The sequence below is a fragment of the Arachis hypogaea genome, chromosome 20, assembly GCF_003086295.3.
Source record: "Arachis hypogaea cultivar Tifrunner chromosome 20, arahy.Tifrunner.gnm2.J5K5, whole genome shotgun sequence".
Taxonomy (NCBI): domain Eukaryota; kingdom Viridiplantae; phylum Streptophyta; class Magnoliopsida; order Fabales; family Fabaceae; genus Arachis; species Arachis hypogaea.
The window spans coordinates 14,736,060-14,756,758 of NC_092055.1; the positions used below are offsets into that span (position 1 = coordinate 14,736,060).

The 20,699-nt window shown below is 29.9% G+C and overlaps 2 protein-coding genes and 1 pseudogene across 3 annotated transcripts; 1 reads left to right on the forward strand and 2 right to left on the reverse strand.

Annotated features, from left to right (window-relative positions):
- The first annotated feature begins 1,150 nt into the window (after window positions 1–1,150).
- Window positions 1,151–5,256, forward strand: LOC112784334 (protein Iojap-related, mitochondrial). Its single transcript, XM_025827488.3, has 5 exons — window positions 1,151–1,463; window positions 2,970–3,294; window positions 3,598–3,685; window positions 3,998–4,098; window positions 4,809–5,256. The coding sequence occupies exons 2-5, from the start codon at window positions 3,016–3,018 to the stop codon at window positions 4,884–4,886; spliced, it is 546 nt and encodes a 181-aa protein (XP_025683273.1). The 5' UTR covers window positions 1,151–1,463; window positions 2,970–3,015; the 3' UTR covers window positions 4,887–5,256.
- An 8,683-nt stretch (window positions 5,257–13,939) lies between these two features.
- LOC112783667 (glyceraldehyde-3-phosphate dehydrogenase GAPC2, cytosolic) lies at window positions 13,940–17,574 on the reverse strand. 2 transcript variants are annotated; one of them, XM_025826704.3, is made up of 12 exons: window positions 17,437–17,574; window positions 17,308–17,337; window positions 17,120–17,220; window positions 16,921–17,036; window positions 16,556–16,655; window positions 15,841–15,987; window positions 15,679–15,739; window positions 15,279–15,376; window positions 14,717–14,859; window positions 14,517–14,600; window positions 14,341–14,430; window positions 13,940–14,233 (listed from the first exon to the last, which is right to left on the reverse strand). In XM_025826704.3, the coding sequence occupies exons 1-12, from the start codon at window positions 17,438–17,440 to the stop codon at window positions 14,188–14,190; spliced, it is 1,020 nt and encodes a 339-aa protein (XP_025682489.1). In that variant the 5' UTR covers window positions 17,441–17,574; the 3' UTR covers window positions 13,940–14,187. The 2 variants fall into 2 exon arrangements, with proteins under 2 accessions (XP_025682489.1, XP_025682490.1); XM_025826705.3 differs by lacking the exon at window positions 14,341–14,430 and having other exon boundaries at window positions 17,437–17,572.
- Window positions 17,575–18,465: 891 nt separating this feature from the next.
- On the reverse strand, window positions 18,466–18,984 carry LOC112785488 (E3 ubiquitin-protein ligase KEG-like; annotated as a pseudogene).
- Window positions 18,985–20,699: the final 1,715 nt, after the last annotated feature.

Consider the following 20,699-nt stretch of genomic DNA (forward strand, 5'->3'; position numbering starts at 1 on the left):
GTAAAATAACTTAAATTTAAAAAATAACAACTTAAGAAAAAAATAATTTATAATTTATAAATAAAAATAACAATCTAAGCAAATAATTTAAAATTTTAAAAATAACAACCTAAACAAATAACTTAAAATTTAAAAAATAACTACCCAAGCAAAACAACCTAAAATTTAAAAAATAACAACCTAAGTAAAACAACCTAATTTAACATTTAAAAAGTAACAACTTAAGCAAATAATAATTTATAATTTATAATTTATAAATAAAATTCTAAAAATTTCTAATGATAACACTTAAGCAAATAAACTAATACACTCAATGTATGAGCACCACATCAGCATAAGAGCTTCCCATTTGTATTACTATAAAGACAAAGATAAAGATTTGTATTACTATAAGCTTGTTTGGAATGCTAGGAATTAGAATTCACTCAAGAGTTGAATTATGATTCTTGCTTTGAAATAACTAAAAATGAATGATTTGAATTCCTTTGAGAATTCCAATTTCCATTTTTTCTTCATTTGTAAATCAGACCAAAAAGGGTCTGATTTCCAAATCAACTCTCACACTCTTTAAACTTGAATTCTATTCCATTAATATATTATAGTTATTCCAAATCATAAAATTGAATTTCAAATAGAAATGAATTCTTTTTTTAAAGGAAATAGAATTTTTTTCTCATGTTAAATGGTTTTCAAACAAGCTGTAAGATAAAGATTTTTTTTTGTGTCTAAACATGTAAAGAAATAAAGCAAACACTATCCTATATCCGAGCAGATGATTTGCTGGAGATCAGCACAAGGCTCAGACCAAATAATATGATTAGAGTTACTCTTGGCACCATATCTAGCCATCCAATCTATTTGCTTTTCGAGACACCCACTCAACGTGAACAAGCCAAGAACGAGATAAAATTTCCTGAATCTTGTAAACCAAATCTGTTACTTCAGATGAATACCCACTTATAAGCTTATGCATGATGGGCAGAATCTCAAGGCAATCTATTTCACATATAATATTCCTCAAACCACAATTTCAAACTAAAATCAATCCCCTCCAAACAGCAAATAATTCACATATGATGATAGAACAGGAGAATGCTTTTTTAGTTTAAGATTACACTATTCTTTTTTAGTTTTTTAACCCCTCGGCCAAAGGAAGTCGTTTTGGATTTAAGGAAAAAAAAAAAAGGCCCTAAGCCTAATCTTCGAAGAAGCCCCCCAACATACTCTCTCACACTCACAGCACAGAGGCAGAGCTTTCCTCAACCTTCTCTATCAGCGCGTCTCGCCGGCCCATCTCGTCGCCGCCGCTCGCCAGCCCCTCTGCGTCACCGCGCCGTCTCGTTGCTCGCCCTCACTGCTCACTGCTGCCTCCATCTCTACTCGCCCTCTGCCCTATTCTCTTGTCTCCTCTGCCTCCCTCTTCTCTTCTCTGGCTCGGTTCTCTCCCTCTGCGTGCGGCTAAGGTGAGTTTTTTAAATTTTTTTTTAGTTATTCAATCATTATTGTTTAATGTTTTGGGTGATTGTTGCTGCTGATCCTGTTTTAATGTAGCTCCCGTGGTTGATTTTTTGCTGTTTTTTTCCCTCTAATTGTTGCTCGTTTTTTTTCTGATTGTTGCTGTTTTTTGTTATTGTTGCTGTTTAGCGTTGGTTGATGCTTGCTGTATAGGTTGATTGATGCTTACTGTTGCTGTTTTTTTTGTGATTGCTGGTTTTTCTCTGATTGATGCTTGCTGTTTAGATGATTTGAATCTGCTGATGCTATGGTTAGATGATAGGCTCTGTCAATCAATTAGGTGATGTACTAATGTGATACTATGGTTAGATGATTTTTTTTTTTTTGCTTTTAAGATGGTTTAATCAAATACACCAAGACATGTATTTAAATTTTAAATTTTAATTTTAAGTTTTTGACTATTTTATATTTTTATTTAAATAAGATCGGGTCAACCTGATCAACCAGTGAACCTGAGACCCATTAACCAGCAGCCTGACCGATTCGATGGGTGGGTTCTGACAACTATGCTTAACCCAGTAATCCCCAAAACTTCGCTTCAATGACCATGAAAAATTTTACTTTTGGTAATGGTTTTTGATTAGTGAGCTGGTTCTGAAATTTGATATGAGACATTATATAGTATCTGAAATTAGATTGAGGATGTGACAGACTTGGATGATGTTGTAGTAACTACGAGTTTGGGTTGGGGAATTTTTTTTTGTTCTCTTCTTACATACTTATAATTTTTTTCCCCTTAAGTAGTCACACTAAACCTTTTGGTTCAGTTATTATTGTCTATTGTGAATGGATTTTGAGTGAAAAGCTTTGTTGTATATGATGATTGATGAAGAAGCTTCCCTTTCCATCCACAATTACTTGTTCTATTAGGAATACACAAGCTCGATTACATTCCAGCACTTCCTTTTTATTTTTTCCCTCTGATTTCTCCAATTCAAATCAATTTGCACTTTTTAAAACTTGAATAATTTAAAATCCTGTGTGTAGAGCAGTGTCAATATTGGGAAATAGATTTTATATATAATAGATTTTGATATGTCAAAGTAGTCAAGTTTGCTGTGTTAGCTTTCAGGGAAGTTTGAAGTTAGAGCCATAGAGGAACTTAAAAGGCATGTCTAGTTCTAAAAGACATGCAAACTTTTAACTAGTTAAAAGGAAACTGTGATTTTTTAGAGATCTGTTATCATGAAAATGAAATTGGAGTTTCGTAATTTAATTTATTTCTAGTGTTTTCTGGGGAAATATAATGTTGTAGTGCGATTTATATTGTAGAGCACTTTGATTTGGTTTCCATTATAACATATAATTTGATGAATAATTGAGCATATAATCCTATAATTAGAAATTTAGAATATAATATATTTTTAATAAGGGGTAAAATTGTTGAAGCAAAAAAAAAAAAAATCATTAAAGGTTCATACTAAAGTATGGAATTCAATTCAATGGTATCACAGGCCCACATATAGACATTCCAAACACCCTATCAGTGTGCACTGTACAATGTGGGCAGCCCTACAAGCTCGAGCATCGGTTTCGTCCTGGTGGCTTTCTTCACGGCAATGGAAGCTAGCATTTTCATCTTCCTCTTCTGCCGTTGATGCCGTTGGAAAATGCACCCTTGATCTTCACGAGATTGAGAAGGTTCTAATGGATGTTAAAGCTGACGACGTTAAGGTTATACCGTCTCCCAAGCACTGTGATTGGGCTGATTTCATGGTTCTAGCAACCGGCAGGTCCACGTGGCATGTCAAGAACATTGCTCAAGCTCTAATTTACCAGGTAGGTCTGCTCGTTCTTTTTTCTCATCCCTATTTACTTTTCACTAGGTTGAAAAGTAAAAGGTTTTTGGTATTGAAACCTGAAAATTTTGATACTTGAATTGGCCGTTTTCATGGGTATAATGCTGCCAAATAAGAACCAAACATGTCTATTATTTTGTAGTTTCTAGGCTTAGTTCTTGCTATGTTATGATTTATGAATAAAACTGCTGATGCATTTTTTTGCCTTGTATTATTTTTGAAAGAAATTAAAAGTTTGTTTATTTATTTATTTATTCATTTTGTTCGTTTTTGTTATAAGCAGGCTAAGCAGAAGCAAAAAGGTGCAGACCGAATGATGCTACCTAGTGTGGAAGGTCAAGCAGGAGGAAAGTGGATTGTAATTGACTCTGGTACTTATTTATTATTATTATATTTGTTTCTTTTCCATCATTCTTTGTCTCTTTTCAGTCAAATTTAGAAATGCAACAAACCGAGGTGAAATCTAAGTCTGCATACAGGTAGTGATATTCAGAATGACATGCAACACTCAAAGTACATTACCATATTGGTTAAGAAAAAGAAATGTGCTTTTATCTTGCATAGTGTTTTCTATTTTTATTTTTTATCTTTGCCTTTTTAACTTTTGTTATAAAAGTAAATGTCAATTTATTTGTTGGGTTTTCTTATTCTAAACATTTTTTTTCTTTTCTTTTGGGGTTTAGGTAAAGTGATAGTTCATGCACTTGATGAAAAGGCTAGAGCTTACTACAATTTGGAAGGACTTTGGACAAGCCCAGAGAGATTGCGAAACGAACCTATTGAGGTAACTTTGTGTCTAGCTTTGAATTGTTTTGAGGAAAGAAAATTGGAATTAGCTTTCATTTGAAGTATCAGTAAGTTAATAATTCCATATATTTGAAGTTTCTGAAACATTTTTTGAAGCAACTGATTTACATCTAAGCTAAGTGATCTTCTGTTTATTATTTTATCAATTGGATATCTAGATAAATCTTGAGAATCATGAACTAATCAATATGCAACTCCCATCGATAAAGTTTGTGACATGGAAGTTTTCACTTGTGAAATTTGGCCTTGTGTGTTGGCTATGACTTGTGAGTCAAATTCGGAAACCATTATCTGAGAATGCACAATTTTAATATAGCTTCTACTTCTTTGGTTGGCATTTGGTAAGGGCATCGTCACTTTGATTCAACACTTAGATTTGTATGATGATAGCCAGCCCCGAGTCACATTTTGGCGGTAATGAGTACAATTCGTTCTCTGCGGTAATGAGTACAATTCGTTCTGAGAACGAAACTCCAAAAGTTAGCCCTTTAGCATAGGAGTTCTTACTTCTTACAGTACAAGTAATACCAACACATTCAAAACGAAGATAGAGAGCCTAAATCCTTTATTTGAAAGTGACCTTTCTGGATCAATTAATCTTAGGAATTACATTTTTTATTTTGTTGCCTCAAGGATAATTAAGTACCATGGCTGATTGTGATGATCTTCATTTTCTTGTGGTCTTAGGATTTACATTTACAAAATGCTTTGGTGAAGATTCGCCGGAAAAATAACTCGAAGAAACCTGCACAAAGGAATGCTTAATCTTAAGATGCAAGGGTGCTCCAAATAACACATCTCTATTTCTTGTTTAAGGCTTCACATTAGATGTAACATGTAAGCGACAATCTTCGAATTTGTAACATGTTGCTCTATGTGCTTCTGTGTCAAGTACTGCACACCAATCTTAAGTTTTCATGTTAACCAAAGTTAAAAGGTCACAAGTGTTATGCGGAAGGCACATAACTTTAGTTTAGTGTATTACCAGATTGGTGCAACCCTTACAATCATATTCATGTGAATTACAGTTGCACCAAATGTTACAACACAAAGGGACTTTAATCCTATTTGCTTAATCATCATGGGATAAATGAAATTCCTGTCAAAAAGTAATAATAATATTTTTACATACAAAGGTATTTCTAGTGCCAATGTCCCTAATTTTTTTATTATTTTAAAGACTTGTTATCTTAATTACTCATATTATTGTCATGAAACTTTAATAATTGTAAACATAAAAATAACCCTAAAATAAAGTTTCGATAAAACAAATATTACTTTTATCCCAAATGTTTTGGGTAAATATTTATGTTATTTTTAATATTTTGTCTTATTTGTATTTGAGATATTTTAAAAGTGACTAAATATTATTTCATAGATAACTCAATAAAAATGTGACGTTCACGGTATATGTTATTATTTTTATTAGTAATTTTTTATTAACAAAAAGATTATATTAAGTTATATTTGAAAATTGAAATAGTTAAGACAAATAAAATGGAAAAAAAATCAAAGAGAATAAGATATATTGATATTTACCTTAAGGGTCCATCTAGTGTACAGATGCATTTTGGTACAGATTTTAGTTTTTATTTGGTTTAAAAGTGTATCACTAAAAGTGTTGTTAAAAGAGAAAGTGTTACCCTTAATCGTTAACTTGGTTCTGATACCAATTTTTACTCTTCATATTTTACTTCGAATAAGTTTATAATTTGTATAATTTGCAAATTCATAAAAAATGTTGACCATTTCTACTAGTATTTATAATTCTGATTTCATTTGTATAGTTTTTCAATCTTGTTTTAGTTTATAATATTCTTTTTTGCAAGGATTATTGTATATAAAATCTTTTATCTGTTTGTCTTTTTCTTTAATATAATTTCTCAAATCTTCAAAAACTTCTTTTATTTCTACACTTTCTGTTGTTTCTAAATATCTTTTTAATTTTTCAACCTCATTCTCCTTTTTTTTCTTTTAACAGCTTTAATTCTTTTAAGTCATAATATGGTTTTCCAGATATTTATAAATTTTTTAAGTTTAACTCCAACTTGTTTATATTTATTCTTATTTCTATCCTTTTTATTATAAGGTCATCAATTTCGATTTGAAGATTATTTAATTCCCTTTTATACTCCTTTATTTTACTTTTTAATTTTTTCGCTCTTTTTCTTTTTATTTTATTTTCTGGTCTTTCAATCTTTGTATGCTTCATTATTTATTTTAGAATTTCTGCAAATTCTATCATCGCTTCATCACTATTTTCTAGAGATTCTATTAATTTTTCTAACTCTTCAACTTCTCTTTTTAACTTGTCATAGATTATTTTTAGAGCTTCAAATGCTCTTTGATTTATTTCAGAAAACTGTAAATAATTCAAACGATTTTCTCTTTCAAAGAGCTCTTGTTTCTTATCTTGATAAGTTACATATATTTCTTCTTTATTTATTGTCATAATTTAGTATTTAGGGTTTCATTTAATTTTTCGACCTTTTTTGTTAATTCTTTTATTTCAGAATTTTCTTCTTTAATCTTTAACTTAGATAAGCTTAAAGGGCTATTAATTTTAGATTCTCTTATTTGAAAATTTGATGAAACCAATTTTTCTGATGGTTCTTTTAATAATAGAACTGAGTTTTCAATAACTTTATATTTTGGTATTTCTGTTTTTACAATTTTCTGAAATAGTTCATTGACATAAATTCTTTCTCTGTTTTTAAATATTATACTATGATGGCTATTTGTTAAAGCATAATTTATTGCATATGTTATTGAAAATGGTTCATCATCTTGTTCCATTAGATTCTTTCTATGAAATTTATAAGCCAAACTTATACATCTTCCAAGATTTTCAGTTGATAAAGGTATAGCATATCCAAGATGGGCATTAAATTTAACATTTACGTTTGCCAAATTTCTATGAACAATTCCAATTATTTGATCTATCGGGTCATCAGTAATTCTTTTGTCACAGATTGCTAAACTTATTGGTGAATTAATTCCTTTCATATATGTAGATTTGATTAAGACTTGTATAGTACTAATATGAATCCATCCAATTTTAGATCTTTTTTGTTGATCCTTAATTTTCTCAATATGTTTACTTAATTCTTCATTATTTATCAAAGCTATTTCAAGTTCTCCATTGGCAGATTTTATCTTTATAGGAGCTTCAAGTTGAATTTTTCCATAGTATATTATATTTTTTCTATTAAAAATTTCTTTTAAAAGATTTTGTTTATTAAAGTTTTCATTTGATTTGAGATTTAATTCTGTTTTTAGAACAGCCTGTTTTTCATTATCTAATAAAGCAGTTAATCTATAATAATCAGATTCTTCTGTTAATTCTAAACTTTCTAAATAATTCATAATTTAAAGATTAAGATGAAGATGTACCTTTCTGGAGAAAAACTTCCTTTATTTAGTATATTTTACATAAGGTGTTTTTATCTCCATAGGGGAGATTGTAGATGCTAACTCCAGAGGGGAGTTTAGAATTATTTTTCCCTAAGGGAATTCTTCTTCAGACTATAGAATCGCCTTGGCAGCTTCCTCCTTGCTCTCTTAGCATATGAGTACTCTTAGCCTCCTGCTTTCTATTGTCTGATGATTCTACAATTGCCTAAGCAACCTATTTATAATAGTTGGGTTTGATGGACAATTCCCATCCTTACCCTTCTTATGACGTCATTGCTTACGTCATTGTTTGTTCTTTTGCACCAGCTACATTGTTGGTGCTCTATGACCTAAGTGCTTACGTCACTATGCAATAATGTTGAGAGATGCTTCAGATGCACTGTCCTCTTCTTTTATCATGTGACCCTCAGATGCATTGTCTCCTTCCTTCATCATGTGAGTTGATTCCGTTTTCAGATATCTCTGAGGCACATAGCTGGCACTTGTGGTCTTCTCTGTCTTTTATTAAATAGTAGAGATTCCTCTTTATCCCTTCAGGGAGCTTTTCTAAAAGTCCAGATAAGTTGTAGAATGCTGATTCAAATTCCACCAAGAGTCTCATCTCTCTTTCTTCAATTTCATTTCTTTTACTGGACACAAGCAGAGTATTTCTACTTTTATAATTAATCCTTGTGTGAGATTCCTTCGTTATTTTTTGAGTTCTTTCAAAGACCCTTACTAATGTGCTGGCTAACTTTCCTTCATGATTGTAAATCGTTAAATCTTGAATCTGATCAATTGGTTGAAAATTTTATGGGAAGACGGACATGAATATTACTTGGTGTGCTGGAACCAAGCATTCTTCTTCTTCATTAAAAATAGGTTGACTGTTTGTAAATTTTAGGGATATATCCCTTGGATTTACATTGTCAATCATATTTTTAAATCTCTTTACTGCATCAACGAATCCTGCAGGAAACTCACTAATAATTTTTAGATCATTAAAAATTAAAATTGTATCAATTAATCCATATTGGAAAAACTGATAGGTATCAGATGGGGAAGCATCTGGGAATATAACCAGCTTTGTTAGCTGTTCTTTGGCAATAGGATAATATCCCAAAATTGCCCTTTTTTCTTCAGTCCAATTCAGGACTATGTTAAGGGTTTCTCTGAGATTTGATCTACAGACTCTTTTCTTTTCCTTGATTTCAGCCCTTGTAGGAATGTTTCTTATTATCCCTGTTCTCTGGGTTTGAACTGGAGCTTTATCTGCTCTTTTTAAGGTTTGCTCTGGATGGAGAGCTTCATATTCCCTGAAGGATTCCTTTGCCTCTTCCAGTGTTAGAAAACCTCCTTTATGAATTATCCTTGATTGATGTGTGAATGGTGCTGCTTTTTCCCAGGCATCATATACTCATTTCATGGGGCCATTATAAATTACATAATATTTTTTATCTTGGGTGGATTTTTTAATGATTTCAGCAATCGTTTTATTTTCTGAAATTTTTCCAATTTCAGCAATCGTTTTATTTTCTGAAATTTTTCCTTCACCTGATTTGTCCACCACGCTTAGCTGGATGAACTCTGATGGTTTTGCTTGTTGTGTTGATTTCATTGCTTCGATGGCCTTCTTGAGAGATTGGATATGTGTCCTTATTTGCTGACAATGCTTGCATTTTTCGAGTTCTTGCTCATACTTTTGAATTTCTTGATCTAATGTGTTGTAGACGAACTCCATTCTCTTGTTAATGTATCTGCAATAACATTTTTGTCACCCTTAATATATTCAATTTTTATTGGATATTGTAACAAAAATAATTGCCATCTTACCAATCGTCCATGGTTATAATCAACTTTTAAATTATATCGTATGAAACCTGTTAGGTAACTTGAATCTGTCCTTAATGTAAATTCTCTGGGTAGTAAATCAATTTTCCATTTCTTAAGAGATTTAATTGCTGCTAGAGTTTCCTTTTCATGAGTGGTATATCTCTGTTATGTTGGAGTAAAAGTCCCTGAAATATACCTGCAAAGTAATTCCTTTGGGGAATCTTTAGAATCTAGTGATTCTTTTTCTTGTTCCAAACTTTTTATAGCTTTCTTAGCTTTTAGACATCCTGACCAGGTTATGTCTGAAGCATCTGTTTCTACTATTAAGTAGTCATTTTCTTCTGGAATATAAAGTTCTGGAAGTTTTTCACATAATTCTTTAATCTTTTGAATTTGCATACTATCTTTTTCATCCCATTTTCATTCTTTTTTAGTACTTATTTTTGGAAATAAGCTTTTAGTGTATTCTGTTATATTTTTTAAAAATCCTTGATCAGAAATATAATTTATACACCCTAAAAATCTTTGTAATTGTTTTCTATCTTCTATTTTATTAGGAAATAAATTTACCTTTTCTAGGATATTTGGCTGAAGTTTTAGCTTTTCCTGAGTGGATAGAATTAATCCAAGAAACTCTATTTCTTGTTTTGCTATTCTTGCTTTCTTTTTGCTAAGAACTAATCCTTTTTCTTTACATCTTTCTAAAACTATTAATAATTTTTGAAGATGATCTTCTCTATCCTGTTTTGTAAAAATTAGTATATCATCAATGTACACTAAAACAAATTCATTTAACTCTTTTAGATTTTTTTCCATAAATCTTTGATAAATACCTGGGGCTTGTTTTAATCCGAATGGTAATACATTCCATTCATAGAGCAACACACTTGTTGATTCTTTTGTTGGGCAAGTAAAAGCAGTTAATTTCTTTGTTTCTTCGTCTAAACGAAGTTGCCAATATCCTGATTTTGCATCAAGAGATGAAAACCAAGTTGCTCCTTTGATTTTTTCTAAAATAGAATCTTTTCTTGGAAGTTTATGAGCATCACCAATAGTTGCTTCATTCATCTTCTTATAGTTAATAACCATTCTTCGTTTTCTCCTTTTAATTTCATTATTGTTTTCGACATAAAAGGCTGGAGCCGCACGAGGACTTTTACTTAATCTTATAATTCCTTTTTCCAAAAGATCTCTACATTCTAGTGAAAACTCTTCTCTATCTCTTGCAGAATAAGGAATTTTATTTGGAATATTTATCTCCTTTGTAGGATCTTTTAATTTAATACTTACTAATTCGTTATTTGTATTTTTAATATCTAAAGGATTTTCAGCACAAATTTCATCCAAAAGTTCTTCTATCTTTATTTTAAAATTATTTTTTGGGATATTTATCTGAAAGTATAAATTTAAATAACATGTCTCTAATATAGAAAATATTTTAAATTTTAAGATCTTATCTATAGTAGTAGTCGGTATTTTTATACGTTTTGATTTTTGATTTATTGAAGAATCGTGTGGAGCTTTTAAAACTATATATGTTAATTCTTGAATGAATGGATGATATAGCTTTAAAAAATTATTTCCTATGATAAAATCCATTCCAAAATCTAACATATATATAGATGGAACAATGAACCTATAATTTTGAATAAAAATTTCAACCATCTCTGCTTTTTGGTTAATTTTATGTATTGATTTGTCAGCTATTCTAACTCTTAATGGTTTCTTTAATTTTTTTCAATCAAGTTTTATATTTGAACTAGCAAAGCATTGTGTTGCTCCAGAATCTATGAAAACATTTATAAACTTTTCTGTTATTTTTATGGTAATAAATGTAGCATTATTACTCAGTCTCTGAGTCTGTTTCCGAGACATATTCAAAAATATAGTCTAAGTTATCATCAGATTCCTCTAAAGGTTCCATGAAACAAGACTTAGCAATTTCTATTTGTTTAGTAAGATCCTTTTTATCCTTCTTTTTCGGACATTCATTTGCATAGTGTCCTTCTTCTTGGCAATACCAACATTTACAATTTTCTTTTTTATTCGGGCAATAGTTATTTCTTTGTCTTTTGTTTTTATTATTATTTTCCTTTCTAAAATATCTCTTTTTTCTCCAGTTTGGATAGTATTTTTTTTTTCTAAATTGATATTTTCTTTTTCTTTGAAAATTTTTATTAAGACCATATTTTTGAGGTATCTCTTCATTATCTTGACAGCAAATTCTAATTATGTTTGCAAATCTTTTTTGAGTTGCTTCTTGCATACAACGTTCTTTTATTTCCTCTCTTATTGCAGAGGTTGCTCCACCAAAGTTATTTTCAATTGTTCCTCTATTTATTTCTCTTATAAATCTTCCCATTATAAATTCATTAGCAGGATATGGAAGTTTTGTTATATACATACTAAGATAATGATTTTTATCTTCTTCTTTTAATTTGTAATAATGTATTCTATATTCACATATATAAGACTCCACATTACATAGATCATATATATGAATATTAGCTAAATGGTTTTTTGCTTCTTGATATTCTTTATTATAAACTTCTTGTCTATGATCTATAATATTTTTTCCAAAAAATTCCTTATATAGAATCATCATTATATATAATATCTTATCATAAGCTGTAGTTTTTGTTGCTAATTCTTCTATTATTTGGTTTTCTATTGATGTCATATAATCTCTTATAGTTCCTTTAGTATGAAACTCTATGTAATTCCAAATATCTCTTCCAGACAATTCACTAAGTTTTGGATTAGTAAAGGCTTCTAATAAAAAGGAATTCAACTAATTTTCGAAAATTTCTTTTTCGTTCTTTTTGCATTCTTTCTCCTTCCATTTCCTGGATTTTAGGAACATATTTTGATGGTATTTTTGTATATTTTGAATCTTTATTTGTAAACCCTTTTTTAAAAGCATAATTATCAAAACCTGTTTCCCATTTAAATTGAGATTGATTATCCTTAGATGTTCCAGCTTCATTTTTTACTTGTATTGGAATTGCTGGTTCTTCGTCACTTGAATAATCTAGAATGTGTTCTTCATTTTCTATATTTTCAGAATTTACTAATTCTTCTTCTATTTGAAAACCGTATTCCATAATATTATTTTCTTGAGCCATTTTTAATTGTTTAAAAAGTATTGTAACTTCTTCTAATTTTTTTTCAATATTCATAATTTCAATGATGGTTTTAAAAAGTGTGGTTTAAGTAAGCAAATCTTTAAATCTGTACAGATTTAGATCTGTACGATATAATTTTCTTTACCTTAAATGATAACAATGACACGTTGGCCATGAAATTCAACTAAAAAAAATTAGTTGAAAAGTAACTCTTTAAAATTTGTGGAGGTGCTTCCAAATTCCAATATAAGGTTGTATTTTTTCTTAATTTCTCCATATAATTTTATTCTTTTACAATATATTTAAAAAAAAGGGTACGAAGTGCCGTTTTTTATTTTTAATATGACGATGAGATAGATGAAATACGTTAAAATAAGAGTTTGAACGTATATTTTATATGTATGGGATTAATAGTTTTTGAGGCACTCTACTGTATGCATTGGAGTGGTATAAAGAGAGAATATAATTTTTTTTATAGTTATTTTTTATTATTTTATTATTATTCAAAATATAAATCCTACCTTTATTAATCTCTCTTTCATTCTATTAAAGAAAAAATTTATAAACTTACATCTTTAATATATAATTCACCATAATTTTTACATAAATATTATACATGATTTAAATGAAATCATGAATCACAATATGAGTGAAAAGAGAGAAAAAAAAAGAGAAGTCAGATATTTTTTTTGTGTCAGTGATTTCAAAATAAATCGTTACTGTTATTTTCATTGAGTAAAAAATTATCCTTTGTCATTAACTCAAATCGTTAATCACAATTTATTTTGACATTAATCCATTCCATATCAGTGCATTATCCTTCATTTTACCATATCTAAAAAAATGAGCACAACCGCACAATATCATAATTGGTTCATATTTTGATATGCTTATCTTTAGATCTAGCTGATGGGATCGCGTACTCGATTCTTGCAGCTGTCTGCTTTCCACTCATCGAATAAACTGGGCATCATCATGTGCCACCACGATCCTTAAATCTGAATGGAAAAATCAAAATAAATTGTTTAAAAGTAACTTGTTTTTTGTCGGTTCAAAATATATTTAATTCTCTTGTTAATCTCTATAAGTTAATTAACTAAATTTTTAAAAGTAATCATTCAAATTGGGCAACTAACAATTTGAATGTGATGCGTCAACAAACCAGCTTCTAAATAATGCCGCCTTAATTAAATCCTTTACAACTCAACAATATCAATTGTTTTTAGTTTTTTACTATTAAAATTATAAACTTTATGTTCCAATTCGCCAAATTCCTTCATATTAATTATATTGTATTATATTATATGTGCCTAATGGTTGTCTGGCAGAATATTCTGACGATATACGCAAATAAAAAATAAAATAAAAAGAAAGGCAGTGATTGAGATCAAACTTTTATATAGTTAGTAGACAACTAATAAAACATAAAACAATAGGGCAAGTAAAAAAAGGCTTGCAAAAAGAACATAGTAAACAAACTTTAGGGCACATTGAAATATTATGATAATGAAGTAACATAGTTACATCCATCTCTTAAAACAAGATGAAGAAAAAGCCTATGATAATGTCCCTCTTACTAACTAGACCAAGTACAAGCACTTTGTATTTAAGTGACACAACAGCACTCAAATATTAACACAAAAGTGTTTTTTTATTTATTTCCGGATTCACAGAAAGAAAAAATTTAGAAAATGTTGCAATCAATGCTTTAAACTTCAAGCCACGGATGCAATGTGCACGATTAAGTCAATCACACGGGAGCTGCAAAAAATAAATAAATAAAAGAAAAAGAATGTGGTTAAACAAAGAAGAATCAAAGATAAAAACACCTTCATATATTCTAGAAGGTGATGGTGAAGTGAAATTACCTGTAACCCCATTCGTTGTCATACCAAGAGACAAGCTTCACAAAGTTCTCATTCAAAGCAATTCCAGCCTTAGCATCAAATATGCTTGACCTGAATTAAATCACAACAATACATTTAGTTATTTATTTTTTTGGGAATTAAATATAAATGGTATTTTATACACAAATGATTTATACCTGCTGTCTCCAAGAAAGTCAGTGGACACAACATCATCTTCGGTGTAACCCAAAATACCCTTCAATTTTCCTTCTGATTCCTCCCTGCATTTTTTAAATTTCCACATAAAAAAAAAAATTTGAGGTTAGGTTTTGGACCAAAAATATAATATAATTTAATTTAGGTACATCAAAATGGAACTAGAAAAAAAAAAACCTACTTGATAGCATTCTTGATCTCAGCATAGGTTGCCTTCTTCTCTAGCCTGACAGTGAGATCAACAACTGAGACATCCACAGTAGGAACTCTGAAGGACATTCCGGTCAATTTACCATTCAGTGATGGAAGAACTTTTCCCACAGCCTGTTGTTTTTCACACAAATTCAAGTATTAGGCTTGTTTAGATAAACTTATAAGAAAAGAATTTTTTTTTTAAAAATTTTTAGAACAATAAAAATAATTTTATATTTGAATATTTTATATATTTATTAATTATATTTAGATATAATAATATAAAAATATTTTTTGTTTATTTATTATGTGAAAAATTTATTTTTAAAAAAAAAATTTTTTAAAAAAAATGTAAATTATAATTTTTCAAAAAAAATATCTTTTTTAGTGTTTTTATTTTTATTAAAAATTTGTCAAACACGTTAAAAAAAAAATTATTTTTTATCAACTTAATGACACCAAAACAAACACAAAATTGAAAACCTAAATAATTACAAAAATATATATTTTCAGCTTCCAATAAGAATGTGTATCGATTAACAAATTTGTACCTTGGCAGCACCAGTGCTGCTGGGAATTATGTTGAAGGAAGCAGCTCTTCCACCCCTCCAATCCTTGTTTGATGGACCATCAACGGTCTTCTGAGTAGCTGATTAATCATAAAAAAAAGGATAATTAATACAATAATCTTAATTTTAAATTCAAATTGAAAAATATATAAGTGAAAAATCCAATTTCCTAACAATTTTGAATAATTTATAATCTTCTAAAAATTTAGATAATTTAGTCCCTCAATCATACTATTTTTTAAAAGATGACACCGACTAATTTGTCCTTCTATTGTAAAAGATCATAAACAAATTTGTCAATTTGTTTTGTCCAAAGTACAAATTGTTAGGAACTAATTTGGATTCTTACTCTAATACTCTACAATATATGTAAATTGATAACCTGTAATGGCGTGGACAGTGGTCATAAGACCCTCAACAATTCCAAATCGGTCATTGATAACCTGTACAAGATTGAAATTAAGATAATTACACAAAAGCATAAGCACAAGAATATTTGAAATTAAGATTTAAGATCCATCAAATTCATTAAAAGATAAAAAACCTTGGCGAGGGGAGCAAGACAATTGGTAGTGCAGCTGGCGTTGGAAACAATGTTAAGTTCAGGTTTGTATTCATGCTCGTTAACACCAACAACAAACATTGGTGCGTCTTTACTTGGGGCTGAGATCACAACCTTCTTTGCACCACCCTATACACATTACAATAATCAAGAATGATTACTATTTAGTTAAGTATTTTCAAAAGCAACATCAAATTCATTACATCACTTTGATGCACGAACATGATATTACACAGGACAATTCTTATAAAATTTATAAAATATAAAATATGTTTTAGATTAATTTTAATGATATTTTAGTATTTTATTAATATTAAAATATAAATTAATTTTTTACTTGTTTTTAATGTTATTTTGCTTATTAAAATATTTAAAATAATTTTTATTTTAATAATTAATAATATATGCTATTTCTAAACTCATTTAAAAAATATATGTTAAGATAAAGTGGACACGCTCGCACATAAAGGTAGTTAGATATGTTCAAACGTATCCAAATTTTTTTTTTATTCAAACGTATCCAAATTTTTTTTTTAAAGGTAGTTAGATATGTTCAAACGTGTCCAAATTTTTTTTTTATTTTGATTAAGATACGGTTCGACACAAATAGATACGTGGCATGTCAGGAAAAGTGTCTTTGTTCCATAGTAACATCAAGATCGAATAAGAAACATTGAGAATGAGAATGGACACAAACCTTCAAGTGTGCCGCGGCTTTGTCCTTATCAGTGAACACACCGGTTGACTCAATAACATAGTCAGCACCAGCTTCACCCCATGGAATCTCCTCAGGGTTCCTAACATAACAAAATAAATGTTGGTAAATCGATTTATACCATCTTAGTTTCAAAAATTATTATAGCATTGGCCTAACTTCATACAACGAAATTGAAATGTTGAGTTTAATTTTGATGTAACAAAAACACGAAACATTTCACGAGTTATTGAATCAAATTCATTTAGATGATACATTCGCATAGTCGGATAGAACATGGTTATTTAATAAACAAAAAAAGTAATAATCAGATATCTAAAAACAAAAAACATTTTCTTTATAAATACCTGAATCCGAAAACGGTAACTGGGTTTTGACCAAAGAGAAGGGTGTTAGAGTCCTTGACCTTGATATCAAAATGCTTCCACTGGCCATGAACTGTGTCATACTTGAACATGTATGTCTGCCACCACAATCACATTCTCAGAAAAATCAAATCAAATCTAATAGAACCATATAATCAAATTATTATTTATTTATTGTTACCATGTAATCAGTGGAAATGAAAGGATCGTTTACTGCAACCAGCTCAACATCGTCCCTCTGAAGAGCAACTCTCGCAACCAAACGCCCAATCCTTCCAAATCCTACACACACAAATTCAAGATAATTAAATTGACTGGTTTTACAAATTGATGAGCATTTACTAAAAACAAAAAGGAAAAACCAATTACCGTTGATTCCAATCTTAATCTTCTTAGATGCTGCACAAATAAATCAACAAGAAATGCAAAATATATTAGAAACCATGGATTTGATTTGGAACAGAGAATGAAAGAGTGATTGAATGAAAGTAAAAGTACCCATGAGGAGTGGAGAGTTGAGAAAATGGGTTTAGAAAAAGTTGTGATTGAGAAATGAGATTAGAGAGTGGTTTGGTGAGAAAAACAGGGGTTAAGGGGGTGGCTATTTAAAAGGGTTTTGTGTCTCAAACTCTGAATTGAAGGGTGTCTCAGTCACGTGAGTTTGGCTTGGAGAAAAAGAAAACTGAAAAACTGGCTTGGACCCGCCGAGCCGCCGGTTTGGGTTCGGTTTGGCTTCCAGAAAGAAATAACCCAGGGCACTGCTTTAGTGGTTTTCACCTCACCGCTGATTTAGTAGTCCATAGTTTTTTTTTAACCATTCGTGTTCCAGTTTTATTATGAAATATTTGACTCATTTAATTTGATTTTGTTTTTTTTTTTGTGGAAATTTGATTTTGTTTAAATTAACTAAATTTACAATTTGGAATAAATTAATAATTTAAAGAACTATATATTTTTATGTTTTAAATCATATTATAATTTTTGTTTTGTATATTTAATTTATTGTTTTAATTTGAATAAAATCATCTAAAATAAAAATTGATAAAATAATAAAATAAAAATTTAATTATTATTAAATTAAAATAATAAGTCACATATTTTATAATAATTATAAATTTAATAATAATTAATTTTTTATTATTTTATTATTTTTTTTTCATTTTAAAGTTTATAAATTATTCTAGTTTTATATCAAATATCGATTCTCAGTGCTTTGATTTTGTTGATATCCTCAATAATTATTTTTTGACAAAAGAACAAATATATCTCTGACTTTTTGTCCTGTGAATATTTTCGTTCATGACCATTTGAAAATATTTTTAAGTCCCTCATCTTTTTAAAAGTTAGACGGATTAGTCCTTCCGTATAAATGTCTCCGTCAGACCTAACGAAAAAATCTAAGGTGGCTCCCGTTCTAATGACCTGGCGTTACGGGTGCACACGTGACATATAAGTGGAATAGTAGTTTTGAAAATTGGACAAATAAGTCCCTCCTCTCAAAACTGCGTCGTTTCGTGTGATAGCTCTTTACATACATAGGTGGTGAACTTGGCTCCTCCGAACGTTTTCATAACTTACATAGCTTCCCATGGTTAAATTGTCTTTAATTGGCCAATGTTTTATCACCATCACAATTTCAGTGCGATTTTCCTCTATCACCATTCATGCTCTCAACCATCCAAAGTAAAAAGTAGTTCTTGCGAGGAAATTTAATATTCCCTTGATAAACCAGGCGAAAAGATAGAAGGTTGCACCACGGCAGGAGATAAAGAGTGGAAGTTGAATTGGCAGTGTTGAAAACTTCACAACAGCCCATTGCAGTCCTATGATACAATTTTTGCAAAGGGTGTGGCCACACCACAATACATAGGGCACATTTTCAACAATGTTAAAAGATTTCCAGCATATTGGGCATTCCAACCTTTCTTCTCTCCCAACAACCAAATTCTCATCATCAGAACATTCCGATGCAGAATGAGTTAGCTTTGTGGAATCATTTTTCTGCCGCACACTTTTAGCAATATAGTTTGAAGTAAAGTTTCACATTTTCAATTACAATAGGTAAAATGACCAAGTATAATGGATTATTTGGACTTTAATGGGATCATTAGTGGTCAACTCTAAGCATCCACTCTAAAAAAGCTAATTAGGACAGAGTCACATAAGTGTAGTCAGGTAAAACTTAAAAAAGTTATTTTTAGAAGAAAAAAAAACAAAGAATGAACATTAACCACAATAACATCTTCCTTTAAAACTAAATCATATTGTTGGAATAGAAAACTAAACATATATCAGAAGTAAATATTATATACGCATTTTGCTAAGCAATGATCATATGCAATACACCAATAATATTAATCTAATTTATGCATCTGATACACATTCTATTAACTATAGAAAATACTCATAATACATGTCTTCCTCTCTTCGATTTTACTATAAATAACAAAATAAACATCTAAAAAAAATGCCTTTTCTAATTCATTTTCAAGCAAGGGACTATGTTCTTCCATAGTGAAAGATCCTAGTACATGCATTTATTTAGTACCCACAATAGATATCATTCATATATGTCACTTTGTCAGTTGCCAAAACACCAACACTCCTTGACTTTTTTTTTTTTTGAGTGATAGGTCATAGGCTCACTCATTCATTTGATTAGTAACTTTTCTAAACATTATCATTAAAAAAAGAGCTAAATACTATAATTCGTATTTATTTTTTTCCTAAATACAAGATAGAATGGTTCAATTATTTTTATATTTGATCACAAAGATAACAATCAAATAAGATGATGGCTTACGAATTCAATACTTGTAGCATTGTGCTTAAATAACTCCACCATGATTGAACGAGAGCTTTCAGCATAATTAGGATTTAATTAAGACTGCTTAAAACCGTTCCTTAATCCTACATACACAACAACCAAGGAAACAGAGGAACTCAATCAAATTGTCTCAGAAAAGCATCAAGAAAGGTAAAAAAGTTGCAGATAGCAAGAATGCTTAATTACACACAGATTATTCACTATTCAAAACTGGAGTATGATTATGGAGTTTGTTCAAATAAAGAACATCAAGTTGATGGAAGAGAACTAAAATTAGCTCGACTGCTTAATCCAATTAACTAGAAATATGAATAAATATGTTTGACAAGCATTCACATCTGAATGGACTCAACTGTCGAACATAACTAGTAGCGTCAAAAATCAATCACCATTTAACTGGCGATCCACACCAAAGGATGGAGGGTATTGGCGGAAAGAGAAGGGAAGAGAGTAATAACATTTCATATATCAGCTAGTAAGAAGCATAGTTGTCAGAACCGAACCGGTGATCGAATCGATCAGGCTACTGGGTCATTGGGTCACTGGTTCAACCGGTGGGTCACTGGTTAAACCGGTTAACCCGGTCTCACATATGTAAAATGTATAAAATAGCTAAAAACTTAAAAATTAACAGTTAAAAAACATATCTCCAATAACATTTTAATAAACATTAAGTCTCAAATCCTAAAAATAAGTAGTAATACGAAAATAAACATAAAATTTGTTAGTACTATTAGTCTATTACATAAACAACTCAATTTAACACAATAAAAATAACAATTCATGGATTATATCCAAGGAGTAACTTCAAAGTCTGGATATCTTTTTTCATCTGAGAAATCTGGAGCTACATCTTGATTGGTTTCATTCTGATTTGCATTATCCTGAGTAGTTTCATTCTGATTGATCCTTGTTCCTGAGAAGTTGGTGTTTC